The sequence below is a fragment of the Lontra canadensis genome, unplaced genomic scaffold (assembly GCF_010015895.1).
Source record: "Lontra canadensis isolate GAN:19392208 unplaced genomic scaffold, GSC_riverotter_1.0 scaffold6, whole genome shotgun sequence".
NCBI classification, from domain to species: Eukaryota; Metazoa; Chordata; class Mammalia; order Carnivora; family Mustelidae; genus Lontra; species Lontra canadensis.
Genome location: NW_022631000.1, coordinates 34,511,487 through 34,536,321, shown reverse-complemented (window position 1 = coordinate 34,536,321; position 24,835 = coordinate 34,511,487). Strand labels below are relative to the sequence as shown.

The following is a 24,835-nucleotide window of genomic DNA, read 5'->3' as shown; positions in this document are numbered from 1 at the left end:
GGTTCTGGGATCACAACCTGAGCTGAAGGCAGACGCCTAACTGAGCCACCCAGGCACCCCAATTTTTACTTCCTTTTAATGTTTGAAACTGTATCAGTGGATAGTTTAAAATAGAAAAATATCGACCATAAATAGAAATTTAACAATCATAAGATATAAAATAAATGGAAATCATGCTTTCTTCTCATCCCGAAGTGGATTAGATAGCACTCCCTGCTTTAGAGGTCTCCAAGGGAAGGAGTCTGGCTCAGCATGGCTTGTTTGGGAAGTGGCAGATAGGTCTCTGGTGCTGGCCTGTTTCTGGAGGGATGCAGTGAGAAATGGGTTGGCTTCTGATCCTGGAATCTGGGGTAGGAAAACTTGATTGTGTATTTCCAAACCCCAAGGACTGCGCTTGGACTTCGACAGCCAGGAGATCATAGTTAATCTTGACAACTCAATTTCACTGGCATTTTTATCTCATTTGTGTGTGTGTGTGTGTGGTTGTTGACTGAATCCTCTGTTTTCGCAAAGCAACACATGGGCATCACGTAAAGAGTCAATGCCTAAAGACTTATAACCAAAAGCACCAGACCTTTGACTCTTGGCCTGTACCCCGGAGGTAACCACTTCCAATATATATTGCTTATTCTAGTGTTAATCTCTATGTTTCTCAATAATATTTCTGCATTATGCTCTTAGTCCAGCTTTTTAAGACATCATCTGTTGACTTCCCTTGGAGGTGAGGATTTTAGCTCCCGCTTCTTTCTTCACCATCTTCCCAATATGTTCATGTCTCAGTTTAGGGGTAAATTCCTATTCCGTGTTTTCATTTTAATGACTCCATATTTAGTGCCCACTGCCAAGCAAAGTAGTTTACAGTGTTATCTTGCCTTCCTTCTGTAACTTCTCATTTCTCCTTCAGTTGACAATTTCTTCATTAACAGTTTTATTTGGAGCTTTACTGAATCTTTCCATACGTTGTGCAACTGTCTCTCAGTACAGCTTTCCACATGGTCAAGCTTGTGAGAAACTGTTCCTTCTCTCCTTTTCCTGGCAGTGTCCCACCTGGAGGCTGCCATCTTCCTGCCGCAACCCACACTGGGAGCGCTCTGTGCCGCTGCCCAGCTGTCGTGCTGGCGCGTCCCTTCCTCTCACCCTGGAAATCCCCTTCTTCCTCTAAAGGAGTTGGATCCTGCCGCTTCCTCCTTGTGGCTTTATCACTTGGTGCAGCATATTTTCCAATAGCTTTTGAGGGGCTGTGTTGGGAAGTCAAAATGTTCTTATTTCCTCCACCTTGGTTTGGGAGGTTTGCCTACTGTCATTTTGCCTTGAATTTTGAAGGCTTGCTCCATGGTAAGTGACTAGTGCGAGAGTGACCGTGGTAACGATGAGGGGACTTGCCACTTTTTCCCACTGGGGTTTTCCTTCACAACAACATCCATATCTGTTAGTTTTTTCCTTGAAAAAATATTTTTCATAGAAATATTCTCTTATATTCTACCTAAGGAAAGTGTAACCTGGCTGTAGTGACCCAGAAATAAGTGAGAGGTCAGGTCTGGGGTCTCACTTCATAATTTTTTAATTCCCCCCCCACCCCCAGCCTGGCCCCCACCTTCCTTTATGACTGGTCTCTCTTAGATGACAGCCGCTCAATTGCTCCAATGTATATACCTTTTGCTTCCTTCATTGCCTGCAGACCTGGGGACATCGAACCTTCATAGATCCGTTGTTCTTTTAAACAACCACCTTGTTTCCAGTTCCCGCCTCACCCCCATCCTCTGTGACATTGGTGTGTCTAACGCTTTAACCATTCTGAGATTGCACAGTGGAGATTAATTTTCTTCTCACCTGTGGGCACTTCAAATAAATCTTCCCTCAGTTCTGCTAAGTCATTTACAATTCCTCCATCCTTTTCCACCTTCATAATAAGAGTCTGGCTTTCCAGTTGTCTGCTACTTTTATCAGAAAGGAAATTTCTATTTCTGTTCCTTGCCCTGTATGTTATTTATTGGGTGATTTTTTAAAAAAAGATTTTATTTATTTATTTGACAGATAGAGATCACAAGTAGGCAGGCAGGCAGAGAGAGAGAGAGGGAGGAAGCAGGCTCCCTGCTGAGCAGAGAGCCTGATGCGGGGCTTGATCCCAGGACCCTGGGATCATGACCTGAGCTGAAGGCAGAGGCTTTAACCCACTGAGCCACCCAGGCACCCCTGATTTTTTTTTTTTTTAAAGAGATAGGGGCAGAAATATTTTACTCTGTCATCTTAAACCAAGAGGTTTCCCTCACTGTTTTCCAAACAAGGAAACTGAGACTCAGAGATTGGGTGGCTTTCACTCCCTCACCCGCTCCCTATTTCACCAAAGCTGCTCTTGTCAAGGTTACTGATGGTCTTTGCACCATTAACACTGATGGACAATTCCCAGTCTTCATCTGACTTGACCTATCCGTAGCGCTGTAACAGTCAATCCCATCTTCCCCTTGACATGTTTCTTGTTTTCTTGTTTTTGTTTGTTTGTTTTTTGCTTTTTTGCCTTTTTTAAACTGCTCTCTTCCTCCTCCCAGCCTCTGAATATTGGAGAGCTCCAGGGCTCAGTCCTTGGTCCTTTCTTTCTATATGCTTTTCCTGCCTTTTCTGTTTTTACTCCCTGGGTGATTTACCAATTTTCAATGCCTTAAATATCTTTAACATGCAGACAACTCCCTCATTTACATCTCCATTTCAGGCCTGTCTCCTGAGTTTCAGATTCAGTGCCCAACTGCCTGCTCAACATCTCTACTTGGATTTCTGCTGAACATCTCAAACTCAAGCCCCCTGGTCTTACCCCACAAACCAGCTCCACCTATAGTATTCCCCATATTAGTTAATGGCAGCTTCTGGCAGCTTCCATCCTTTTGGTGACTCAGGCTAACACCTTAGAGTCATTCCCCACTCCTCTCTTTCTGTTACACCCACATCCAACCCATTGGGAGCTCTTCTGGCTCTACATTCAGTATTTATTCAAACTCTATACTTCCATAGCTAGCACCTTCATCCGAGCCATCTTCTCTCTCATCTAGATTGCTACAATTATTTCCTCACATCTCCCCATTCCTACATGTGCCCCTTTATAGTTCATTCTAATTCCAAGCCAGGGGGATCCTTTTTGAATTATAAGTCATGTTACTTCTTTGTCCAAAATTCAGAAGGCTGCCAAACGTCTCTATAATCTCCCTAATCTCTTCTACACTCTTCCTTCTTCACTCTCTGCAGTCATATTGGTGTCCATGATGGTCCTCAAACACAATAGGTTTCTCCCATCTCAGGATCTTTGCACCAGAAACAATGTCCTTACTGCTTTCCTAGTTACTCACTTTACTCCTTTGGGTCTTTGCTGGCATCTTACCTTCTCAGTGACCACTTTCAACTCCCTAAGCATCCCCTCCCTTACTCTTCTGCTCTACCTTTTCCTTGGTTCCATAACACTTGATAATCTTCTAATCAGTCTACGTAACTTAATTTTTTGTTTCACTGTTTATTTCCTGTCTCTCTCATTAAATCAAATGTGTCTCACAAGGGTGGAAATCTTTGTCTATTTTGTTCTCTTGAATATCCCAGGCATCAAGAACAATGCCTAGTGTATAACAGGCACTCATAAATAACTGAATATAAATAAATAAATGAGCGTAATTTTAGACCTATTTTTAGTATACATGTTCTTCTCTGGGTCATTGTGAGTGTTGTAAGATGACATTTAAAATGCATCCTGTCAGTTTTTTGAGAAAGAAACTTGAAATATTTGTCTCATGCTTGGGAAGAGAGTAGGAAAATGGATGGGAGAAACAAAATTTCACCAATTTTTCCTTCCAGTTTTTCTTTTTGGTCTCCATATCTCCCCCACCCCCACCTTTTTTTGGTTTCTGTTAAGCTTTGTGTGGATTTTTATATCAGTTTGTTTTTTTCCTCTTATTAGAAAAAACACTCATTTCTAGATTTCATTAGGTTCATCCCATTACCAAATATATTTCCAGCTTCCATGTTAATGACACAACACTTTCTTTCCTTCTCCAAGTAAAATAGAGTTCTGCTGATAGTAAATTTATTTTGTTTCCCTTTCTACTGCTTCCCTGTACCCATCCCTTTCATCCATTAGCCATTTAGAAAACAAAAACAAATGTTCTTACATAAGTAAATTCTGGCTTGACTGTATTAGGGTTTCAAAAGTTGTTTAAAAGTATCTTATCTAATTACCATTAATTTTTCATGATTGGCTTCACTGAAGCTAGTCACAACACAAACTCACCTTTCAGAATTTAAAATAGAACCAAACCCAATGTAGGGATGCATTTAGAAAGGATGGATAAATTCCAAACTGCAGAGGCTGAAGTTTAATAGCTTAGAATCTTTTTCAGTATTTGAACCTTTAGCAAATAATTATTTGCCAAGGTAGAAATGAACTTTCAAGTCTTCAGATTCCTGGGGAGATTTTATGGGGAACGGCCCTGGTGGGGTTTGGGAAGCATCTGTGCATAATGGGCACATTTTATACATGTGGCCAGATGATGTATTTTGTAATTTGTGGAGACTTGAATTTTAAGCACACAAGGCTTTCCTAAGCTTCCTATTATATTGAACATCATGGTATTTTCTTATAAAACAAAAAAATTTGTTTTCTGAAACTAATGAAATTTAATTTTTTTCATTTATAATTTAAGTCAGATTGATTTAAATTAGGTAAACATATGTAAATAGTATGTGGAACAAGCATGACTTATGATAATGTAATCACAACCCAACTTTATTTTTTTAATCTCCCACTAGCCCTTTACATTCAGTCAGAACAAGTATCCCTGATGAGAATTCAGGCTGGTCCCACATCATTTAAAATCATAAATACAGCCTCCATAGCTCTCAATCAAAACTCCAAGCTCTTACTTTTCCTTTTCCCTAGCTGGAACCTGCTTCGAGTAGCAGTCTGCAGGAAGGCGCGGTGAAATGGGACATGGCTGGTCTCTCTATTCCTCTACTTCCTGCTTCTCTTCTGGACCCCTCTCCTACCAGATCTGGGTGTTCAGCTCCAGCCCCCACCTCCCACACCTCCCCTCCAGGAGGCTGTCCTCCTAGAGGACAGACCCCAGAAGAATCCCCCACATAGGAAACCTTCACAGATGCCCTTTCTGTCACCCCCACGGAAGGCGCACCCTCCTGCTGTACCACTAAACAAGAGAAGCAGCCCACTTCTCCACATCTACGTTTGTCAGACATGAGTCAGCTCCCACGTCACTATACTTCCTAACTGTGAGGCTCACATTTTAAACAATCTATGCAACCTTGTTTGCAACTCCTTACCCCAGGCCAGGGTTGAAGTGAAGGGCAGTCCTCTCCTTCTGCTGAGGTGGGTTGGTACTCAAGGCATAGTTTTCTTTACATTTGCCCTTCTCACTAGATCATCTCTCCTCCTCTCACTTAACCTTTATATTCTTGAAGCACATGAGGGAGTTCCAGAGTTACCGCAATGAGAGGTGGGGAAGAGAAGAGAAAGCTCATCTTTACTGAAGGATATCTATTTACAAATGGAGATGGGTTGCAACCCCGCTGTAATAACTGATGCAGGAAGGGATCCTCAGCAGATGCTAAAGTCAGGTTGTGGAGGACCGGGCTATTCATGTGGTCTCAACAAATCACACACCCAGCTTACTTATTAAGTACCAAGTCAAAGAAGTACATCATGATGGGGAAAGCTGGCAGATATCATCTCAACCAAGCAATCAACCTTAACAGGACCCATAATGGGACACAGTGACACTCCAGGGTCTTCTGAGGGACACAGTGAGAAGAACTCAACATCACCTATGTAATCTTCTTGCCAAAAATGCTTCATCTAATCCTGAGAAAAATGATCAGATGATCCAGACTGAGAGACATTTTCCAAAACAATTGGCTTGGAATTTTTTAAAATGTCAATGTTTTTAAAGAGGAAAAAAAGTGATAGAGGATCCACTTTAGATTAAAAGAGATTGAAAAGCCATGAAACTAAATACAGTGTGAGACTCTTAATTAAAACCATGGATCCAGGTAGAGGAGGAGAAGATGGCAGCAGAGTAGGAGGACCGTAGGCTTGCCTCATCCCATGAATACAACTTCCTAAAGATCATATCATCCTCAATACTCCAGAAATCTATCTGAAGACTGGCAAACAAACTCTACAAATAAAGGTAGAGAAAAGGCCACATTGAAGAAGGTAGGAAGTGTGGAGATGCAGCTTGGGAGAGAAATAGATTGTGACTGCTGCAATGAGGAGGGGAGCTGTGGTCACTCATAAGGCGTGGTCACTGAAAGACAGACCAACACACAGGGGAATGCACAGGGAAAACAAATCCCCATAGCAATTGGCCTGGAAACTGAGAGGGCCTGGATTTTGTGAGTTCTTGAAACCAGCAGGGCTTAAATCCTGGAATCTTAAAGGGTGGAGTGCTTGACTCTGGATAAGCTTAGAGGACATTGGTCTTAGAAAAAAGGCATAGCAAAGAGCCCATATATATACAGCATGAAAACAGTAATCTAAAGAGCAACTGAGGCACACAGAGGGGAGGCTATTTGCTCATCTTGGAGCATGTCCCAGAGAAGTAGTGTTCATAGAGAAAACCCTCCAAGAACAAAGGAACTGGCAGGCACCACTTCCCTCCCCTGCTCCACAGCATAAGCACAGCGCCACCTGTGGAAACCAGGGCAGAACTGACAATCACTACCTAACTTGCTTACACCAAATCCCACCCCCTGTGCTCTGGAAGAACTGCCCTTCCTGGTCATACTTGCCTCAGTCCCACTAGTGGGCCCCCTTACCCCAGAAAACCATCCCAAACCCCTGCCAACACATCTCTCAACCCAGGACTTTTGTCAAATTTTGGTTCTAGTGACAACAGCAATAGGTCTTATTTCACAAGTAGAACAGAGCACACCTAGCTAAAACGAGCCACATTCAGACCAGGGACCACACGCTGCTCACAATAGGCAAAGAGAACCTCTGCAGACAACTGGCCCAAAAGATAAAGCAGCTAGGACACAACAGCAGAGTGCATGCAGCACACATTGGAGATACTCTCAGAAGCACCAGACCCTAGGGAATAGGGAAGGCTAAATTGCAGGGCACTACAGGAACTCTTCTTCATAAAGCCATCACCTTCAAAAATAGTAGATGTAGCTGACTGTCCTAATACAGAGAAACAGGCACAGAGACTGAGACAAAATAAGAAGACAGAGGAATCTGTCCCAAATGAAAGAACAGGGCAAGGCCACGGTTGGAGATCTAACTAAAACAGATGTAAGTAACATGCCTGATGGAGAATTGTGATGCTGTGATCATAAGGATACTGCCGTGAATGCTGTGATCATAAGGATACTCACCAGACTGGAGAAAAGAGTGGAGGACATCAGTGAGACCCTTAACGCAGAGATAGGGAATAACATAGCAGAGACAAAGGGCTCAATAAACAACATGAAAAACATGCTTGATGGAATGAACAGCAGGATGGAAGAAGCAGAGGAATTAATTGACTGAGAAGACAGAGTAAGGGAAACTAACCAAGCTGAACAAAAAGAATTATGCAAAACAAGAACAGACATAGGGAACTCAGTGACTCCATCAAATGTAATACCATTTGCATTACAGGAGTCCCAGAAGAAGAAGAGGAGAGATAAGGGGACAGAAAATTTATTTGAAGAAATGATAACAGAAAACTTCCCTAATCCAGGGAAAGAAACAGATATCCAGATCCAGGGAACAGAGAGAACTTCCAACAAAATCAACAATAGCAGATCTGTACCAAGATATCCTATAACTAAAAGGCAAAACACAGTGATAAAGAAAAAAATCTTAAAAGCAGCAGGACAAAAGAAGACAGTTATATACAAAGGAAACCCCATAAGATAATCAGTATATTTTTCAGCAGAAATTTTCTAAGCCAGAAAAGATAATATTCAAAGTGGCACGATATATTCAAAGTGCTGAAAGGGAAATATCTGTAGTCCAGAATACTCTATCCAGCAAGGCTGTCATTCATAATAGGAGGAGAAATAAAAAATTTCCCAATCAAATAAAAGCTAAAAGAGTCCATGACAACTAAACCATCCCTGCAAGAAATATTAAAGGGGACTCTTGGAGTCAAAAGGAAAGACCAAAAATGACAGTATGAAGGTAAGAAACACAAAAGCAGTAAAAGTGAATATTTCTATAAAAAAATCAGTCAAGGAATTCATAAAATAAAAGGATATAAAAGACACCGTAGATCTAAAATGTGGGAAGGAGAGAAGAATGGGTTCAAATGTAAACAACCATCAACTTAATATTGCTATATGAAGAAAATATTATATACAAACTTGATGGTAACCACAAATAAAAACTACTAATAAATATGCAAAGAATAAAGAGAAAGAAACTCAAATATATCACTAAAGAAAACATCAAACTATGAAAGAAAGAAAGGATCAGAGAAAATCTTCAGAAACAACCACAAAACAATTAATAAAATGGCAATAAATACATATATATCAATAATTACTTCAAATGTTAATGGACTAAATGCTCCAATCAAAAGATATAGGTGACAGAATGGGTAGAAAAATAAGACACATCTATTTGCTGTGCATAAGAGACTTATTTTAGATCTAAAGACACCTGCAGGTTGAAAGTGAGAAGATAAACATTATGCAAATGGGTACCAAAAGAAAGCAAGAATAGCAATACTTATATTGAACAAAACGGACTTTAAAACAAAGACCGTAACAAGAGACAAAGAAGGACACTATATAATCATAAAGGGGATAGTTCAATAAAGAGATACAATAATCAGAAATATTTATGCAGCCAACAAGGGAGCACCCAAATACACAAAACAGTTAATAACAAACATAAAGGAACTAATCAATATAAATACAGTAATAATAGAGGACTTTAACACCCCAGTTACATCAATAGACACATCTGAATAGAAAATCAACAAGGAAACAATGGCTTTGAATGACACACTGGACCAGATGGAACTAACAGATATATTCAGAACATTCCATCCTAAAACAGCAGAATACACATTCTTTTCATGTGCATGCTGAACATTCTCCAGAAGAAATCACATATTTGACCACAAAACAAGCCTCAACAAATTCCAAAAGGCCACAGTCACACCATGCATTTTTTCTGACCACCACCCTATGAAGCTATAAGTCAACAGAACATCTGCAAAGACTACAAATACCTGGAGGTTAAATAATCTGCTACTAAACAATGAATGGGTCAACCAAGAAATCAAAGAAGTTAAAATGTACATGGAAACCAATGAAAATGAAAACAACAGTTCAGAATCTCTGGGATACCGCAAAAGCAGTTCTAAGAGGGGCGTTTACAGCAATACAGGCCCAACTCAAGAAACAAGAAAAATCTCAAGCTGACAATCACATTAACCTTTTATGTGAAGGAGCTAGAAAAAGAACAACGAATGAAGCCTAAAGATAGCAGAAGGAAGCAAATAATAAAGATTAGAGCAGAAATAAATGTTATAGAAACTAAAATCAATGGAACAGGTCAATGAAACCAGGAGCTGGTTCTTTGTAAAAAAATCAATAAAATTGATAAACCTCTAGATAGACTTATCAAGAAAAAAAGAAGAACCCAAATAAAATCACAAATGAGAGAGGAAAAATAATCACCAAAACCACAGAAATACAAAGGACTATAAGAGAATATTATGAAAAACTATATGCCAATAAATTGGACAACATAGAAGAGAGGGATATATTCCTAGGAACATAGAACCTTCCAAAACTGAAACAGGAAGAAATCGAACATCTGAATAGACTGACTCCCAGCAAAGAAACTGAGTCAGTAATAAACTTCCAACAAACAAAAGTACAGGACCAGATTACTTGACAGGTGAATTCTACCAATCACTTAAAGAAGAGTTAATATCTATTCTTGTCAAATTCTTCCAAAAGCAGAAAAGGAAAACCTACGAATCTATTCTCTGAGGCCAGCATTACCCTGATACCAAAACCAGGTAAAGATACACAACAAGAGAACTATAGGCCAATAACTCTGATGAACACAGATGAAAAAATCTTCAAGAAAATATTAGCAAACTGAATCGTACATTAAAAAAAAAAATCATTCTCCACGGTCAAGTGGGATTTATTCCTGGCTTGCAAGAGTGGTTCAATATTTGTAAATCAATCAATATGATACATCACATCAATTAGATAGAGGATAAGAACCATATGATCATTTCAATAGATACAGAAAAAACATTAGACAAAGTAAGTTTAGAGGAACATACCTCAATGTAATAAAAGCCATATATGAAAAACCCATAGCAAACACCATCCTCAGTGCAGAAAAACAGAGCCTTTCCCCAAAGTCAGGAATAAGACAAGAATGTCCACTCTCACCACATTCATTCAATATAGTACTCTCAACACAGCAATCAAACAAAAAGAAATAAGAAGCATCCAAATCTGTAAGAAAGAAGTAACACTATCACTATTTGCAGATGACGTGAACTCTATGTAGAGTTCCATACAAAAACTGCTAGAACTGATAAATTTAGTAAAGTCAAAGGATACGAAATCAATATACAGAAATATGTTGCATTTCTATATACCAATAATGAAGCAGAAGAAAGAGAACTTAAGAATATTCTCATTTACATTTGCACCCAAAATAGTAAGATATATGGGAATAAACCTAGCGAAACAGGTGAAAGACTTGTACTCTGAGAACTATAAAATACTGATGAAAGAAATTGAAGATGACACAAAGAAATGCAAAGACATTCCATGCTCATGGACTAGAAGAACAAACATTGTTACAGTATCTATGCTACCCAAAGCCATGAACACATTTAATAGAATCTCTATTAAAATACTAATAGCATTTTTCATATAACTAGAACAAACAATCCTAAAATTTGTATGGAACCAGAAAAGATCGTGAATAGCCAAAGCAATCTTGAAAAAGAAAAGCAAAGCTGGAGGCATCACAATTGCAGACTTCGAGTTATATTACAAAACTACAGTAATCAAAATAGTAGGGTACTGGCACAAAAATAGTCGTATAGATCAATGGAACACAATAGAAAAATCCAGAAATAAACCCACAACTATATGGTCAATTAATCTTCCACAAAGCAGGAAAGAATATCTAATGGGAAAAAGATGGTCTCTTCAACAAATGTGTTGGGAAAACTGGACAACAACATGCAGAAGAATGAAACTGGACCATTTTCTTATACCACACACAAAAATAAATTCAGAATGGACTACAGACCTAAATATGAGACCTGAAACCATAAAAAATCCTAGAAGGGAACACAGGCAATAACTTCTTTGACATAAGCCATAGCAACCTTTTTCTAGCTATGTCACCTTTGGCAAGGGAAACAAAAGCAAAAATAAATTATTGGGACAATACAAAAATAAAAAGCTTCTGCACTGTGAAGGAAACCATCAACAAAACTAAAAGGCAGAAGGAAAATATATTTGCAAATGCTATATCAAGTAAGGGCTTCGTATCCAAAATATATAAAGAACTTGTACAACTCAACATCCAAAAAACAAAAAATCCAATTTAAAAATGGGCATAAGACATGAACAGATATTTCCCCGAAAGAAGACCTCCAAATGGCCAAAAGACATATAAAAAGATGCTCATCATAACTTATCATCAGGGAAAGCAAATCAAAACCATAATGAGATATGACCTCACATCTGTCAGAATGGCTAAAGTCAACAAAACAAGTAACAAGTGTTAGTGTGGATGTGGAAAAAAAGAGACCTTCGTGTACTTTTGGTGGGGATGTAAACTGGTGCAGCCACTTTGGGAAACAGTATGGAGGTTTCTCAAAAAATTTAGAATAGAACTACCTTATGATCCAGCAATCACATTGCTGGGTATATGCCTAAAGAATAGAAAAACACTAATTCAAAGGGATACATGCACCCCTATGTTTATAGCAGCATTATCTACAATAACCAAGGTCTGGAAGCAGCCCAAGTGTCCACTGACTGATGAATGGATAAAGAAGATGTGATCTCTCTATCTCTATAATAGGATATTATTCAGCCATTAAAAAAGAATGGTATCTTGCCATTTGCAATGACATGGATGGCACTAGAGAGTATAATGTTAAGTGAGAAAAGTCAGAGAAAGACAAATACCATATGATTTCACTCATATGTGGAATTTAAGAAACAAAACAAATGAGCAAAGGGAAAAAAGAGAGAGACAGAGAAACCAAGAACCAGATTCTTAACTCTAGAGAACAAACTGATGGTTACCAGAGAGGTGTGGGCATGGGTAAAATAGGTGATGGGGATTAAATTAAGAAGCATGGCGAGCATGGAGTGACTAAAATAAAGCTTAAAAAAGGAGTAATAACTAATAGATATTGAGCACTTTATGTACTATCCACTGTGTTTTATAATTATTATACCATTTAATCTGTACTAACACCTGCTGATGTGTTTGTCTTTATTTTGATACTAGAGATGATGACAAACAGAACCAGAAATTCCTATTAACTTTCTTAAAGCACAGGATTTCTAAGAGTTACTCTCAAGACAGAGAGCTGTCTATCCATTTTCAAAGTCCTCGCATTGTTCACTATATCACATTGACCTACAATTGCTTTCAGTTCAATTTTCAATGTCATATGTGCAAGAGGGCTTTGGTCTTCAAATCTTGACTCTATGAAAAACTGCAATGGGATGTAATAATACTGGAACTGGAAAAATGATTTGGATTTTGCTGATGTAGTAGAAAAAAACATTAGTTTTGATTTTAAAATAAGACGTTAATTTGAAAAAACATCATGAAAAAAACTCACTTCCCTCTCGAAAACAAACACACAACAAAAAACAATGAAATGCGATAAATGACATTTTAGGGAACAGGAGGAATCTGGCTTGCATGTTAGATCACAGTGGTGGATTAACGGTAAAGTTCTTGTGTGCTGCTTGTGTTATGTTTGTATGGAAGAATGTCTCGGTCTCAGGAGACAGAAGTACATATTGGCAAAATGTCATAATGAGAGGAAGGGGGAAATAGAGGCAAAATACAGCACAATTTAGTAAACTGAGGTGAAGAATACTGGGTGTTTATTTTTTCAACTTTTCCGTAGGTTTTTAATTTCTCAAAATAAAACACTGCAGAAAAAAAAACCCAGGAATTAGCTCCTCTGCAAGTAGACAAATAGATATTTGGCACCTCACTTTGAAATTTCTTTTCAATCGTGTCTTAGTGCCTGGTTGAAACTTCAGTTATGATGCCTTGTTATGCTAAAATTATAAATTTATGTAACAACAACAACCACCACCTCAATATATTCATACAGGACACTGCCGTTTATGAAACATTTCCACTTGTATTACCTCCTGTTATCTTCACAACAGTCCTGGAAATAGCCTGGAGAGGTCACGTTTTCCTTCTTGCCATTTTCCAAGTGAAAAACGGAGAAGCAGGAAGTCTGAGCGACTCAACCACATTCCTGCCCCTAAGACTAGCACCCTCTTCCTCTAGTTGCAGACCCCATATTTTTTCACATCACCTATTCAACACCCCGAGGGGGCAGGTGGGTTAACAAAGCCATTTACTCTCACATTACTTCAGGGTTTTTTTGGCCCAGAAAGGAAGAGGAAGACTTAAGGGTCTTCGTTTACCCCCACAGTCTGAGAATGCCAGATTAGCAAGGACCTGGGTGCCCCACTCATCCCCTTGAAGCAGCACGCGGCCAAAGCCTACGTGAGATGCTGCTCAGTGATGGGTGGCTGGAGCCCACAGCCCCACCGGCCTGGACTGGGGCACTGGATAATTCTAGACCCCAAACCCTCCCCATGTCCCTGTGGATCAGCTGCCGCACAACAAGGAACTGAGGGAGAGGAACTCCCCCAAGACTGAGCAGACATCCCCTCGGAATATGGAGGTAATTCTTGTCACAGCTCCAGGAAGATGACAAAGCACACAGAAGGAAGTTCAATGAGTCACAAACCCCCAGCTCCGGAATACTAAGCAGCTCGGTCTCCACCTGACAGCTGTGGTACGCGGAAGCCATGTCTGTTTTCTCTCCAGCTCCCTCTCCCTTCCTTGACTAAAAACAACTTAACAAAAAAAGAACACCAACAAGTCGCCCTTTCTGAGCTTGGTGAGGGCCACAGATCTGTGGCGAGGAGGTACAGTTGGCCCCCAGACACGTGGCCCGCGTTCTCTTTGTGGCTCTTCCTAAGGATAGGGGTTGTATCTCCTTTGCCTTAACTTGAGTCGCAAAGAAAGGGCAGAGAAGGGGAGACGACAGAGGAAGCAGCTAAACTGCACAGAATATAAGCATACTCTTCTCCAGCATCTTCCATCCTAACCAGGGCTTTATGAAATGAGGCTGGGAATCGATGACATCCCAGGAAAGCACAACATACCATACAAGATAATCACAAATAATTTGGGATGTAATTTTCTTTAACACCAGAGCATCACGTATTTTCTGCATCCTGGACACTCCTAATTTCTCAGTATGCTCTAGCAAAGGTACTTTTCGTAAAGCTTCTGTTCTGTGGAACGCAGGCAGCAAAGATAATTTGTTAATTGGGGCTCTGAGGGGGAGGCTCTGTTAACTCTGGACAATTTTTCGATGCCGCTAGAACCTGCGCGTCTGAAGCAAAATGTCACCAACTAAGAGTAGTGACCTCCGTAGCATGCCTTTGCTGTGCTGCTTAAGATAATTCACTCCTGCTCAACAAAGTAAGAGAAAGAAGGAGGATACATAAAACTGGGTAGAGAAACAAGTAGCTCGTGAGACACAGGCAGAATTCACATAATGTATACGGTATGACTCAGTGGATTAGTAACCTCTGAGTCATGGTAGCCATAGATAAAGTAGGAAATGTGTGTGTGTGTGCTGAGTACAGAGGTGGAAGGATGGAAAATGTGATATTCACAATGCATCCAATGTGTGTGACAAAGGTGTACTAAATATACATGAGATATATGAAGACTCAAAGTCTTAAATCAGCCCCTGATTGGTGATCCCATTCTGGCTTCAAAAATCCTGTGCATAAGAAATGCAGAGTCCATGGCTGTGCCTCAGGCTACCTGGCGAGCTATAAGTAATGGCTAGGTGAATTTGGCCTTGAGGCTTTCCAAGAGAGCAAGTGTATGATTGACCCAGGCAACGTGTGTCTACTGAGCGTCCTTGCCCAAAGCTTGAATCTGATCATTATAACTGCACCCCCACAGGGAAGGCCAACGTGGCAGAGAGAGAAAACAAACACTGTGCCCCAAGATTCAGGTCGTTGGATCCCTCCACTGGCTTATACTCTATCCTAATTGTTTTAATCACCCCTATCACTCTCCTCTTGCTTCTCACTATGTTTTTTACATGACTTAATAAGCAATGTGATTCATGTATCTTAATTTGTTGTGTGAGTCTTTCTGTTTTAGGACCTCTAGGATTGCCTGGTAGTGGACTTGGGGGCTACTAGGACATCAAGGTCATTCCCCACATGACAAATTTGCAGCAGGACCATGCACACAACAGCAATGAAAAAAGATAGCTTTGCTGTGTACTAAGCAACATTGTATGCATTTTGTATGTATCATTCTAAAAAAAATCTTTATAATAGCCCTATAAAGTAGAAATTAATACTTACATTTTATAGATAAGGAAACTTATCTGTAAGGATAAGAGAGATCAGGGGTGCCTGGGTGGCTCAGTGGGTTAAGCCTCTGCCTTCGGTTCAGGTCATGATCCCAGGGTCCTGGAACTGAGCCCTGCATCGGGCTCTCTGCTCAGCAGGGAGCCTGCTACCCTTCCTCTCTCTGCCTGCCTCTCTGCCTACTTGTGATTTCATCAAATAAATAAATAAAATCTTTAAAAAAAAAAAAGGATAAGAGAGATCAAATAATGTGTCTAAAATAACACAACTGGGAAGAAATAGATGATGTGAGTTAGGGTCTGACTCCAAAGTTATACTCTTCCCATTTTGGGGGAGGCCAGGCTATTCCCCCCATATCCTTCTCAGACCTCCCTTGGACACCCTATCTAAAATCTACCCCCATACTTCCATCCTTCTCCTAGAACCCATTTTTTTCTTCACATCATCATCACCATCTAATGTAACTTTCTTACTAACTTATTACCTGAGTCCCCCACAAGAACATAGTATCTGTGAGGCAGGGTGTTTGCCTAATTTATTAACTTCTGCTTCCCCCAGTGCACAGAAAAGTGCTTAGCGCACAGTGGATATTCAATGAATTTCAACTGAATGAATGAGTAGATCCTATTATTGAATTTTTTCTAGATATACTTTTGAAAATAAAATCAGTCTCAAGATTGCCTTTCGGGGGTGCCTGGGTGGCTCAGTGGGTTAAGCCGCTGCCTTTGGCTCAGGTCATGATCTCAGGGTCCTGGGATCGAGTCCCGCATCAGGCTCTCTGCTCAGCAGGGAGCCTGCTTCTCTCTCTCTCTCTCTCTCTCTCTCTGCCTGCCTCTCTGTCTACTTGTGATCTCTCTCTGTCAAATAAATAAATAAAATCTTAAAAAAAAAAGATTGCCTTTCGACTGAACAGATGAACCCTGGAAAATCTACGATTACGCTAATTGTAAAGGACATGGAGGACTTCAGAACAAAATTGCAGGGAGAAACTATAGGCTTTTAGAAAATCCCACTGCCAAGACTGTGCCTTGATTTCCAAGTGGTCTCACTGAAGACCCTGGTTGCCTCGGCAACCTGACCACCTTTATTTTCTTTTCATCACATTATAATTTCAGGACTTTGGATTTCTCCCATGATTGCTTCTAAAAAGAAATACAGAAAAAAGTGGAGTTTTACATGTATTTGCACTATACAGGGCATTCTAGAACAGGGGCTTGTTTGCCTCCTGAACCCACCTTGTTAACTCATTCAGAAGTCACGTTCTGTGTTGCCGCCCTGCTCAGGTGAGGATCCTGAGCCTTAGTGGGGTAGTAACTGCACTGGGTGTACAGTCTAATAAGTGGTAAAGCCAGGATTTGAAGCTGCGTCCCCCCATCTAAGGTCCTCCAGTCTACTTTGCAGAAAGAACTGTCTCAGTGAGAAGGAGGCCCACAGTGAGCAGCAACACGAGATTTTCTAAAAAGCCATATCAGAGACAAAGTGAATCCAACCATCCCCAAGGCTGTTTCTTAGAATGGACGAAAGAAATTTCTCTTTTTGTTAAATGACTTGTTGTTTTGTAACGTATAAGACATCAGCTGACTAGGTCTAAAGAAGCAGTCCAATTTTTGGTGAATTTGCAGTTAAAATGCAAATAAAACTGATTTAATAAAATTGGAAGACTTTTTTTTTTTTTTTTTTTGGCCACAGGGTTGGTAGGTTTTGGCTCATCTTCTTGGATATGAAAATCATTTTCTCCAAATTAATTTCTTGAAAACTCAGCTGTCCCGGCCTTTCAGACCAGAAGGCTAAATTGATCTGATGGGCACTAGAGGCTCTCAGGAGCATCCTGGCCAGGGTCATGAATGAAATGCATTAGATAATTTTAATTCGATATAGGAATCCTCAGGGGCAGCTGAACTGCCAAAAGAATCATCCCTCCATTCATTTCTACTCATTTAGGTATTGGTCAGATTTCTGGAGAAAGACCTGGCCTCCTGGAGATGACTGCCAGCCACCTGTCCTCAACATCACCCAGAAATATGATGAACCAGATCAGGGACCAGAATGTTGGTAGATATTAGGGAACCAAAATAGGTTTTCAAGTAGAGAAAAATAAAGTTGGATCTACTTAACTTTAGAGCTTCACTCATGCAGTCGCTCAACTCTTGTTCGCTCATTCATCTCATCGTTCATCCATCCGTCCACCCACCCGCCCACACGATAAGTATTTATTGAGCACCTACTATGTGTCTGGTGCTCTGCTGTACTGGAAATACAGCCTGCAGACCTGCATGTGACCAAATTCAGTTGTCAGTAGCCACATGAGGCTATAAAGCATTTGAAATGTGGCTGATTCAAATTCAGATGTGCTGTAAGTATGAAAAGCACAACAGATTTCAAAGACTTAGTGTGAAAAAAACCTCATTAATAATTTTTATATTGATTATAGGTTGAAATGATGTATTTTATATATTGGGTTAAATCGAAAAAATATATATGTATTTTTAAAAGATTTTTTTATTTTTCAGTAATCCCTACACCCAATGTGGGCCTTGAACTTACAACACTGAGATCAGGAGCTGCATGCTCTGAGGCAGCCAGTCACCCCTAAAATATATTTTTACAATTATTTTTGTCTGTTTCTTTTTACCTTTTGAATGTAATTAATAGAAAATTCAAAATACACATATGACTTTATTACTTTCACTGCTGCTAATGATTATTTGCATATTCCTTCCTGCTATTATTATGTCTTGGGGGAAAGGTTGAGAGTGTCTTACAGGGAAGAATACACAAATGCAGAGCAATGATCCATTGTGCTTAGGTGATATTTCTAGGTTTTAGGTCATTAAATTTTTGTTCTGAAAACTTTGTTTGGATACTAAATATCCAGGGCCAGTGTTCTCGAACTGAAAAACATGGAGAAAATTGGGGATGCTGCAATGTTTGTTACTTTCTGGTATTTTCTGAGCTGTCATTGGTATCGTAAATTCATGACTGTCCATGGATTCCTGCTTGCATGTGGGGACACCAAACAAGATGGCTCAGAAGGAAGTAAATACTTACGGAATGGGCTATTTGACATGATGATATTGTGGGAACTAAGTAAAGCTAACTTCGATCTTGTCTCTCTTATTTAAAAAAGACATCTAGGGGCACCTGGGTGGCTCTGCTGGTTAAGCAACGGCCTTCGGCTCAGGTCATGATCCCGGGATCCTGGGATCAAGCCCCACATCGGCTCCCGGCTCGCTGGGGACCCTCCTTCTCCCTTTGCCTCTGCCCCTGTGTGTGTGCTTTCTCTCTCCCTGTCAACTAAATAAAGTCTTTAAAAAAAAAATTTAAAAAGGACATCTGTGTTGTTTATGTTTGCATTGACCTGCTAGCAGGAAAAATAAATAGATAATTTGAATTGTCATTAGGTTGGGAATAACTCCTAATGACTAAGGGAGTGTGTGAGATTAACTAGTTTTGGCAAAAAAGCTCTAAATAAAAGTTAGAAGGCTGAATTCCAAATGTTTTTTAAATTAAAATTTGATTTCCTTTAAAAATCATCATCTTTTCAGATCAACATATTGGTGGGATTTCTTTTCTCCTTTCCAAAAGCTATGCAAACAAAAACACTTCCCCTCTTTTTTTCTATTATTCACAAGTAGTATATGGTTTGCTGACTCCTTTCTTGCCCTCTAGTCATGCTTATCACTTCCTTTCTGGGGCAATGAGAAGATTATAGAGAGAGAAATTAGCCTGACACTTGGAAAAGACAGAAAACTAAACCACAAAACTCCTAGTCCAGGTCCTCAGATACATGAATGCTCCATGTCTCTCCCTGTCTAGCATGACTCAACACTGGAACGAAGTTTCTTTTGTCTAATGAGCTCAAGAGAAGATTCTGAAATACACGCTGGGATTTATGGAAATGAGAGAATTTAGAATACGAGTAGCATAGAGCGCAAGGAGCTGTCAGTGACTCTACTGGTAAGAACACACCAGCATAAGAAAGAAGAAAGGGGATACCGGGCTGATATTTTTTTTTCTGGGATTGGAACACATGGCATCAATGCCAGATATTGTAGCAGAGACAGATGGCATGGCAGATGCTGGGAAAGAAAAATGACTTACTACTAGGTGAACCAGAAAAAATAAACAAGGAGGGCAGAGGGGAAAAAGTACAAGAGTTCCCCTCTGTTGTCAGGAACATTGTCCCATGCTGCAAAATGTAATTGCATCACATAGACTTGTAGATTGCAAATTAAGTGTCTTAACCACTTTCTCCACAGATGGCACATTTGGAATTATATTCTCTCAGGAGGACTCCTTTTTGTCTATTGCTTTTCCAAGGAAGGAGGGAAGAAAACAACTAATTGGATACATGATGCCTATATACGATGAAGAAGATGTTACTGCTATCTTTTTCTGGCTCAGTCGTTGCTATAGGATACGTAGAAACTGAATGAAATTCATCTTGGTTTATTTTAGAAGTGTTCCCAATTAACATCCTTTCAAGGTGTAAATCAAATGAATGGGGTTGGCATTTTAATAAACTTAAATCAAAGTTGTTTAAAATATGTCCTAGAAAGCTGGGCTGGGCTCTCTCATTAGGTCCCTGGGGTTTAAAACAGGTGCCTCACCAAAATTATAGCTTAGCAGGTGGTGGCTCCACGGAGTTGACAGGAATGGTTGAAACCAATAAAAATGATTTTCAAATGCTAAGGGTCTAATATGAGCTACCCAGACACACACAGGCAGTACAGTGCCAATGTATGTAGACTGAATCTATGAAAATTCATCACCATGCACTTGGCCGCCACTGTTGCATCACTTACATTAGACAGGAATGGATGTAATCAAGCCTAAAATTGCCAATATGAGTTGCTGAAATAAAGAAAAGTATGTGAATGATATTAAGGATTTTGTGGCCATTGCAGAAAGAAAAAAAGGAGGGTATGGGGGGCTGGGTAAGCTTCCAGTGATGATTTTGTCACTATATTTGCAGAGGAAATTGAAAACTAATTAAAGACTGTAGAGTGGGGCCCCTGGGTGGCTCAGTGGGTTAAAGCCTCTGCCTTCGGCTCAGATCATGATCCCAGGGTCCTGGGATCCAGCCCCGCATTGGGCTCTCTGCTCAGCAGGGAGCCTGCTTCTTCCTCTCTCTCTGCCTGCCTCTCTGCCTACTTGTGTTCTCTCTGTCAAATAAATAAATAAAATCTTAAAAAAAAAAAAAGACTATAGAGTAACATTGACCAACAAAGAACTACTATATGCTTTGGAAGAGGAATTCTGATATATATAATATTTATTTTCTGTACTGTTTTTAGAAATACTAATAGCCCTCTAAGGTAGACTCCATTGCACATGTACAACCTTCACTCACACGCAACTCATGACTTAGAAACTCATTGCAAAATGAATCTCAGTAACAACGTGGAATCCAGAAATAGCTCAGATACCATATTCTTCCCTTTTTAGGGGAGCAAATGCACCCAAGGCCTCCTGTCAATTCCTGTCTGGTTCTCATTTTCTTCTTATTTCCTATTTCTTCTTCTCTCTATTGCCCAGATCAGTGCTGCCCTCTGCTACAGTAAAGTGGAAGTCACTAAATGCCAAGACTGAGTTTCCAGAGACTTGGATCACACCGGCATCTCCACCGGTCCCACCTGGGAACAAACAAGTATACTGAGTTTGAGGATACACATTTTCTGAAAGCTGGGGAGAAATGACAGGGAAGGGAGTTCAGTCTGGAACAAATCCGACTTAATGAATTTCTGTGGTGTTTCCGCGTTAAATCCTCCCAGAGGAATAAGACTTCGAGCCTGATGGGCCAGCTAGGAGTGGGTCCCTTCTGGTGGAGGATGGGGAGACCTGAGTACATTCCAGCATGAAGGGGTAGACGGTGGCAGAGCTACAAAAATGCCATGTTCCTTGATCTTATCATCAAGTGCAAACTACTATTGTTTGGCCCCCTTCCTTAGACTTCTGGACTTGGACAGCACCTCTTGACAACATAGCTTGAGAAAATGTTCTGCTTTGTGGAATTATTATATGAGAAACTCGGAGAAAACTAACATATTCTCCAATTATAGCAAAGGCTGGACAACGCTGCAGTTACAAATTCTATCAGGCAGCAATCTTGTGTTTTTAATGTTGTTGTTTGTTTGTTTAGCACTATGAAGCTCCCTTCTACTAAATTTCAACCCATAATCAGTGTTCACACAACAAACACCATTATTTTGTCAACATCACATAGCTTAGAGCTTAGATCCTAATTGAGAACATCCTCCTTCTGTAGGTATATCATGCAAATTACAATGTTTTCTGTTTGAGAGAGTCCTGCATTAAATCTCTAAAATTAGACATTGGGGAGGATGCGCAAAATGGTAAAATGAAAAAAAAAAAAAGACCCAGGAAAATCCCAAATGTTTTTCTATCCTGTACGTGGTGTAATCACAAAGGATTCTTTTCCAAAGAGGAAAATAGTGGCACTGAGGCACTTAAAATGGGAAGCAATTTCAGTTTCACAGTCCCCACCAAATGGCATTGTATTTAACACTTTTGTTCATCAGATAGTTTCAGTGTTCTCTTTCAACGTGTCATTGAGGAGAATGTGACATCATATTATCCTTGCAATAAGCACTTCATACACTAATAAGATGTTTATGACTGCTTTATGAAATACCTGTTCTTTGCCTTGATAAAAATATGCATTTTTATGTCATTTCTATGGATAATTCTTATTATGAATTTCCAACATCGATATTGCACTATGATAAACTCCTGATTTACTTGGAGTCAAGAAAGTAGAAAACTCAAAGAGAAAGTTAGATATGTAAATATATATTTTTAACATTTCTCTGTAGTTAACAGATAAATGGCAAGGAAAATAACTTCCGTAATTTTTTTTTTGGGGGGGGTCAGGAGTGCAACCTACAGAAAAATTCATATATAATTTCATATTGCAATCATTTGTAACTTCTATAACCTCTATAACCCTATAGCAAGAATAAACCTTTATAGAACCTGATTTATTATGAGATCCTAGACCACCTTTTGAATCATCAGGGACAAATTTACCTTCAGTGTAATTTTGAATAGTAAATAGAATTTGTCCTATTTTAATTCTTTGAAAATGTGTAACTGTATGTCGTATTATAAGCTTAGAATGACCAGAACATTGCTTTTTCCTCTTATGCCCCGAATATCTTTGTTCGTTTTCCCCTCAAGTAAGTCTAATCCATAAGACTGTAAATCTCAATTAACTAGGACATTCTAATATATCCTCTTCATCCTCAATTACCTTAGGTAGACTCCATAAATAAATGTAAGTTGAAGAAAATTTAGTTTTAGGAACATTCTCAATGTTCCCAAAGGAGAGACCTGACTATTGTCCTCAAATAGTTGTAACAGAAAGAGAATAAAATGTTGCAGCTTCTTGAGAATCAAAACCCAAATTGCAATGAAGAGTCTCATTTTGAAGTAGTCACTCCTATAAAACCTCCGTTCACAGTACCACTTAGAACCTGTTACCACAGATCCGAAGCTAATCAGACTTAGTCATTACAAAAGAGGAAGATGTCAAGGGACTTCCTCCAAAATAACGATGGCTGGGTTATAAACTCCCCTTCCAATTAATTTTATTGTTTCAGTTGATGAAATTGCAGAAGTGAAATGAACCTGGAAAAAGTGAGCACTGTAGCCAGCAAAAGCCACAGTCCCAATGCCTGGGAACACTTCAGAAGTGAAAGAAGAAGGCAGATGCAGAGCTCTGGCCTTGAGGGTAAATGCTGAGGCCAAGAGACATCGATGGGAAAGGTTTCCATTTTCCCCATTCAATCAAATCAGTCTGAATAGATTTTATTTCCTACTGTTAGTGAAATAAGTCATCCAGTTAGAATCAATAACTCTAGAGTCTTTTATCCAATTACTTCACTCACCTTCCATGGGGGTGTTGCTGTCCGGTCGATTGGCAAAGACTACGTCTACGTACTCGAGCTGTAGCCTCTGGAGGGAGCCCTTCAATCCTGGGAACAGAGGCAGGAAAAATCCAAAAAGTACAAACGTAAACACTATTAGAAACAGTTAAAGTTTAAGAGACTCTTAACTCTAGGAAACAAACTGAGGGTTGCTGGAAGGGAGATGGGTGGGGGGATGGGGTAACTGGAGGATGGGCATTCCGGAGGTCATGTGATGTGATGAGCACTGGGTGTTATATGCAACTGGCGAATCCCTGAACTCTATCTCTGAAGCTTATAATACATCATATGTTAATTGAATTAAAATAAAATAAGATAAAATAAAATAAGATAAAATAAAAAGAAATAGTAAAAGTTTGTTTTCCTTCAAAAATTTACTTAAAAAAAAAAGCACGGTATTAGTTTCAAAAAGATATTGAATACAATGATGTATTAATTGGCCCCTAGAGCCTTTAAACAATATATCAAAGGCTGACTTTAATCTCAACAAAGAAAAGCCTTATAGGGTGGCGCAGTTAAGCGTCTGACTCTTGGTTTCAGCTCAGATCATGATCTCAGGGTAGTGACCTTAGGGTTATGAGATCGAGCCCTGCATCAAGCTCCACACTCAGCTTGCAGTTGGCTTACGATGCTCTCTCTCTCCCTCTGCCCCTGGTCCCCTGCTCTTTCTCTTCCTCTCTCTAAAAATAAAAAATCTTAAAAAAAAAGAAAAGTCTTATAACTTTCTTGATAGTTTTACTACTCCTACCCTGCCAGAAAACATATACTCAGCAAAGCTCGTTCACAAGTGACTCATCTGTGGCAACATCCAGGAGCAACGTTTAGAATAAAAAGTAGCCTATGAGTTTAACTACTTCTTGAAAACTGCAAATTGCTTTCATGTTATGAATGACTTAATGGGCTTACAGTGGGATGGGATATATTTACTGCTCATCAAAAACATTAAAATGGCATAAATCAGAAATAAATGACTGCCAAGGCCATCTTCATGTACACACGGGTTGTAACAGGAATAAAAGGGTTAGCAAATGAGGGTCTTGCTCAACTTTTTACTAATTGAAACAAAGTTTGAAGAACCTTAAATATAGCTGAGCTCTACCATTTCTATTATTCCCTGTTCTTTGGGGGAAGAAGTGAAAACAGAAGCTATAAAGACTTAGATAATATAAAGGAGAGAGTGAGAACTTAAAAAAAAAAAAAAGTCTGGAACCAATAATCTAAGTTTTAGCCCTAAC

At 39.6% G+C, this 24,835-nt stretch overlaps 1 protein-coding gene across 3 annotated transcripts in view; it reads right to left on the bottom strand.

The window, feature by feature from the left end:
• KCNAB1 (potassium voltage-gated channel subfamily A member regulatory beta subunit 1) overlaps positions 1-24,835 on the bottom strand; it is a 402,643-nt gene that overhangs the window by 37,864 nt on the left and 339,944 nt on the right. For all 3 annotated transcript variants that reach the window (XM_032852575.1, XM_032852577.1, XM_032852576.1), the window contains exon 8: positions 23,562-23,648. In XM_032852575.1, coding sequence (XP_032708466.1) covers positions 23,562-23,648 — 87 coding nt within the window. The remainder of the gene's footprint in view (positions 1-23,561; positions 23,649-24,835) is intronic.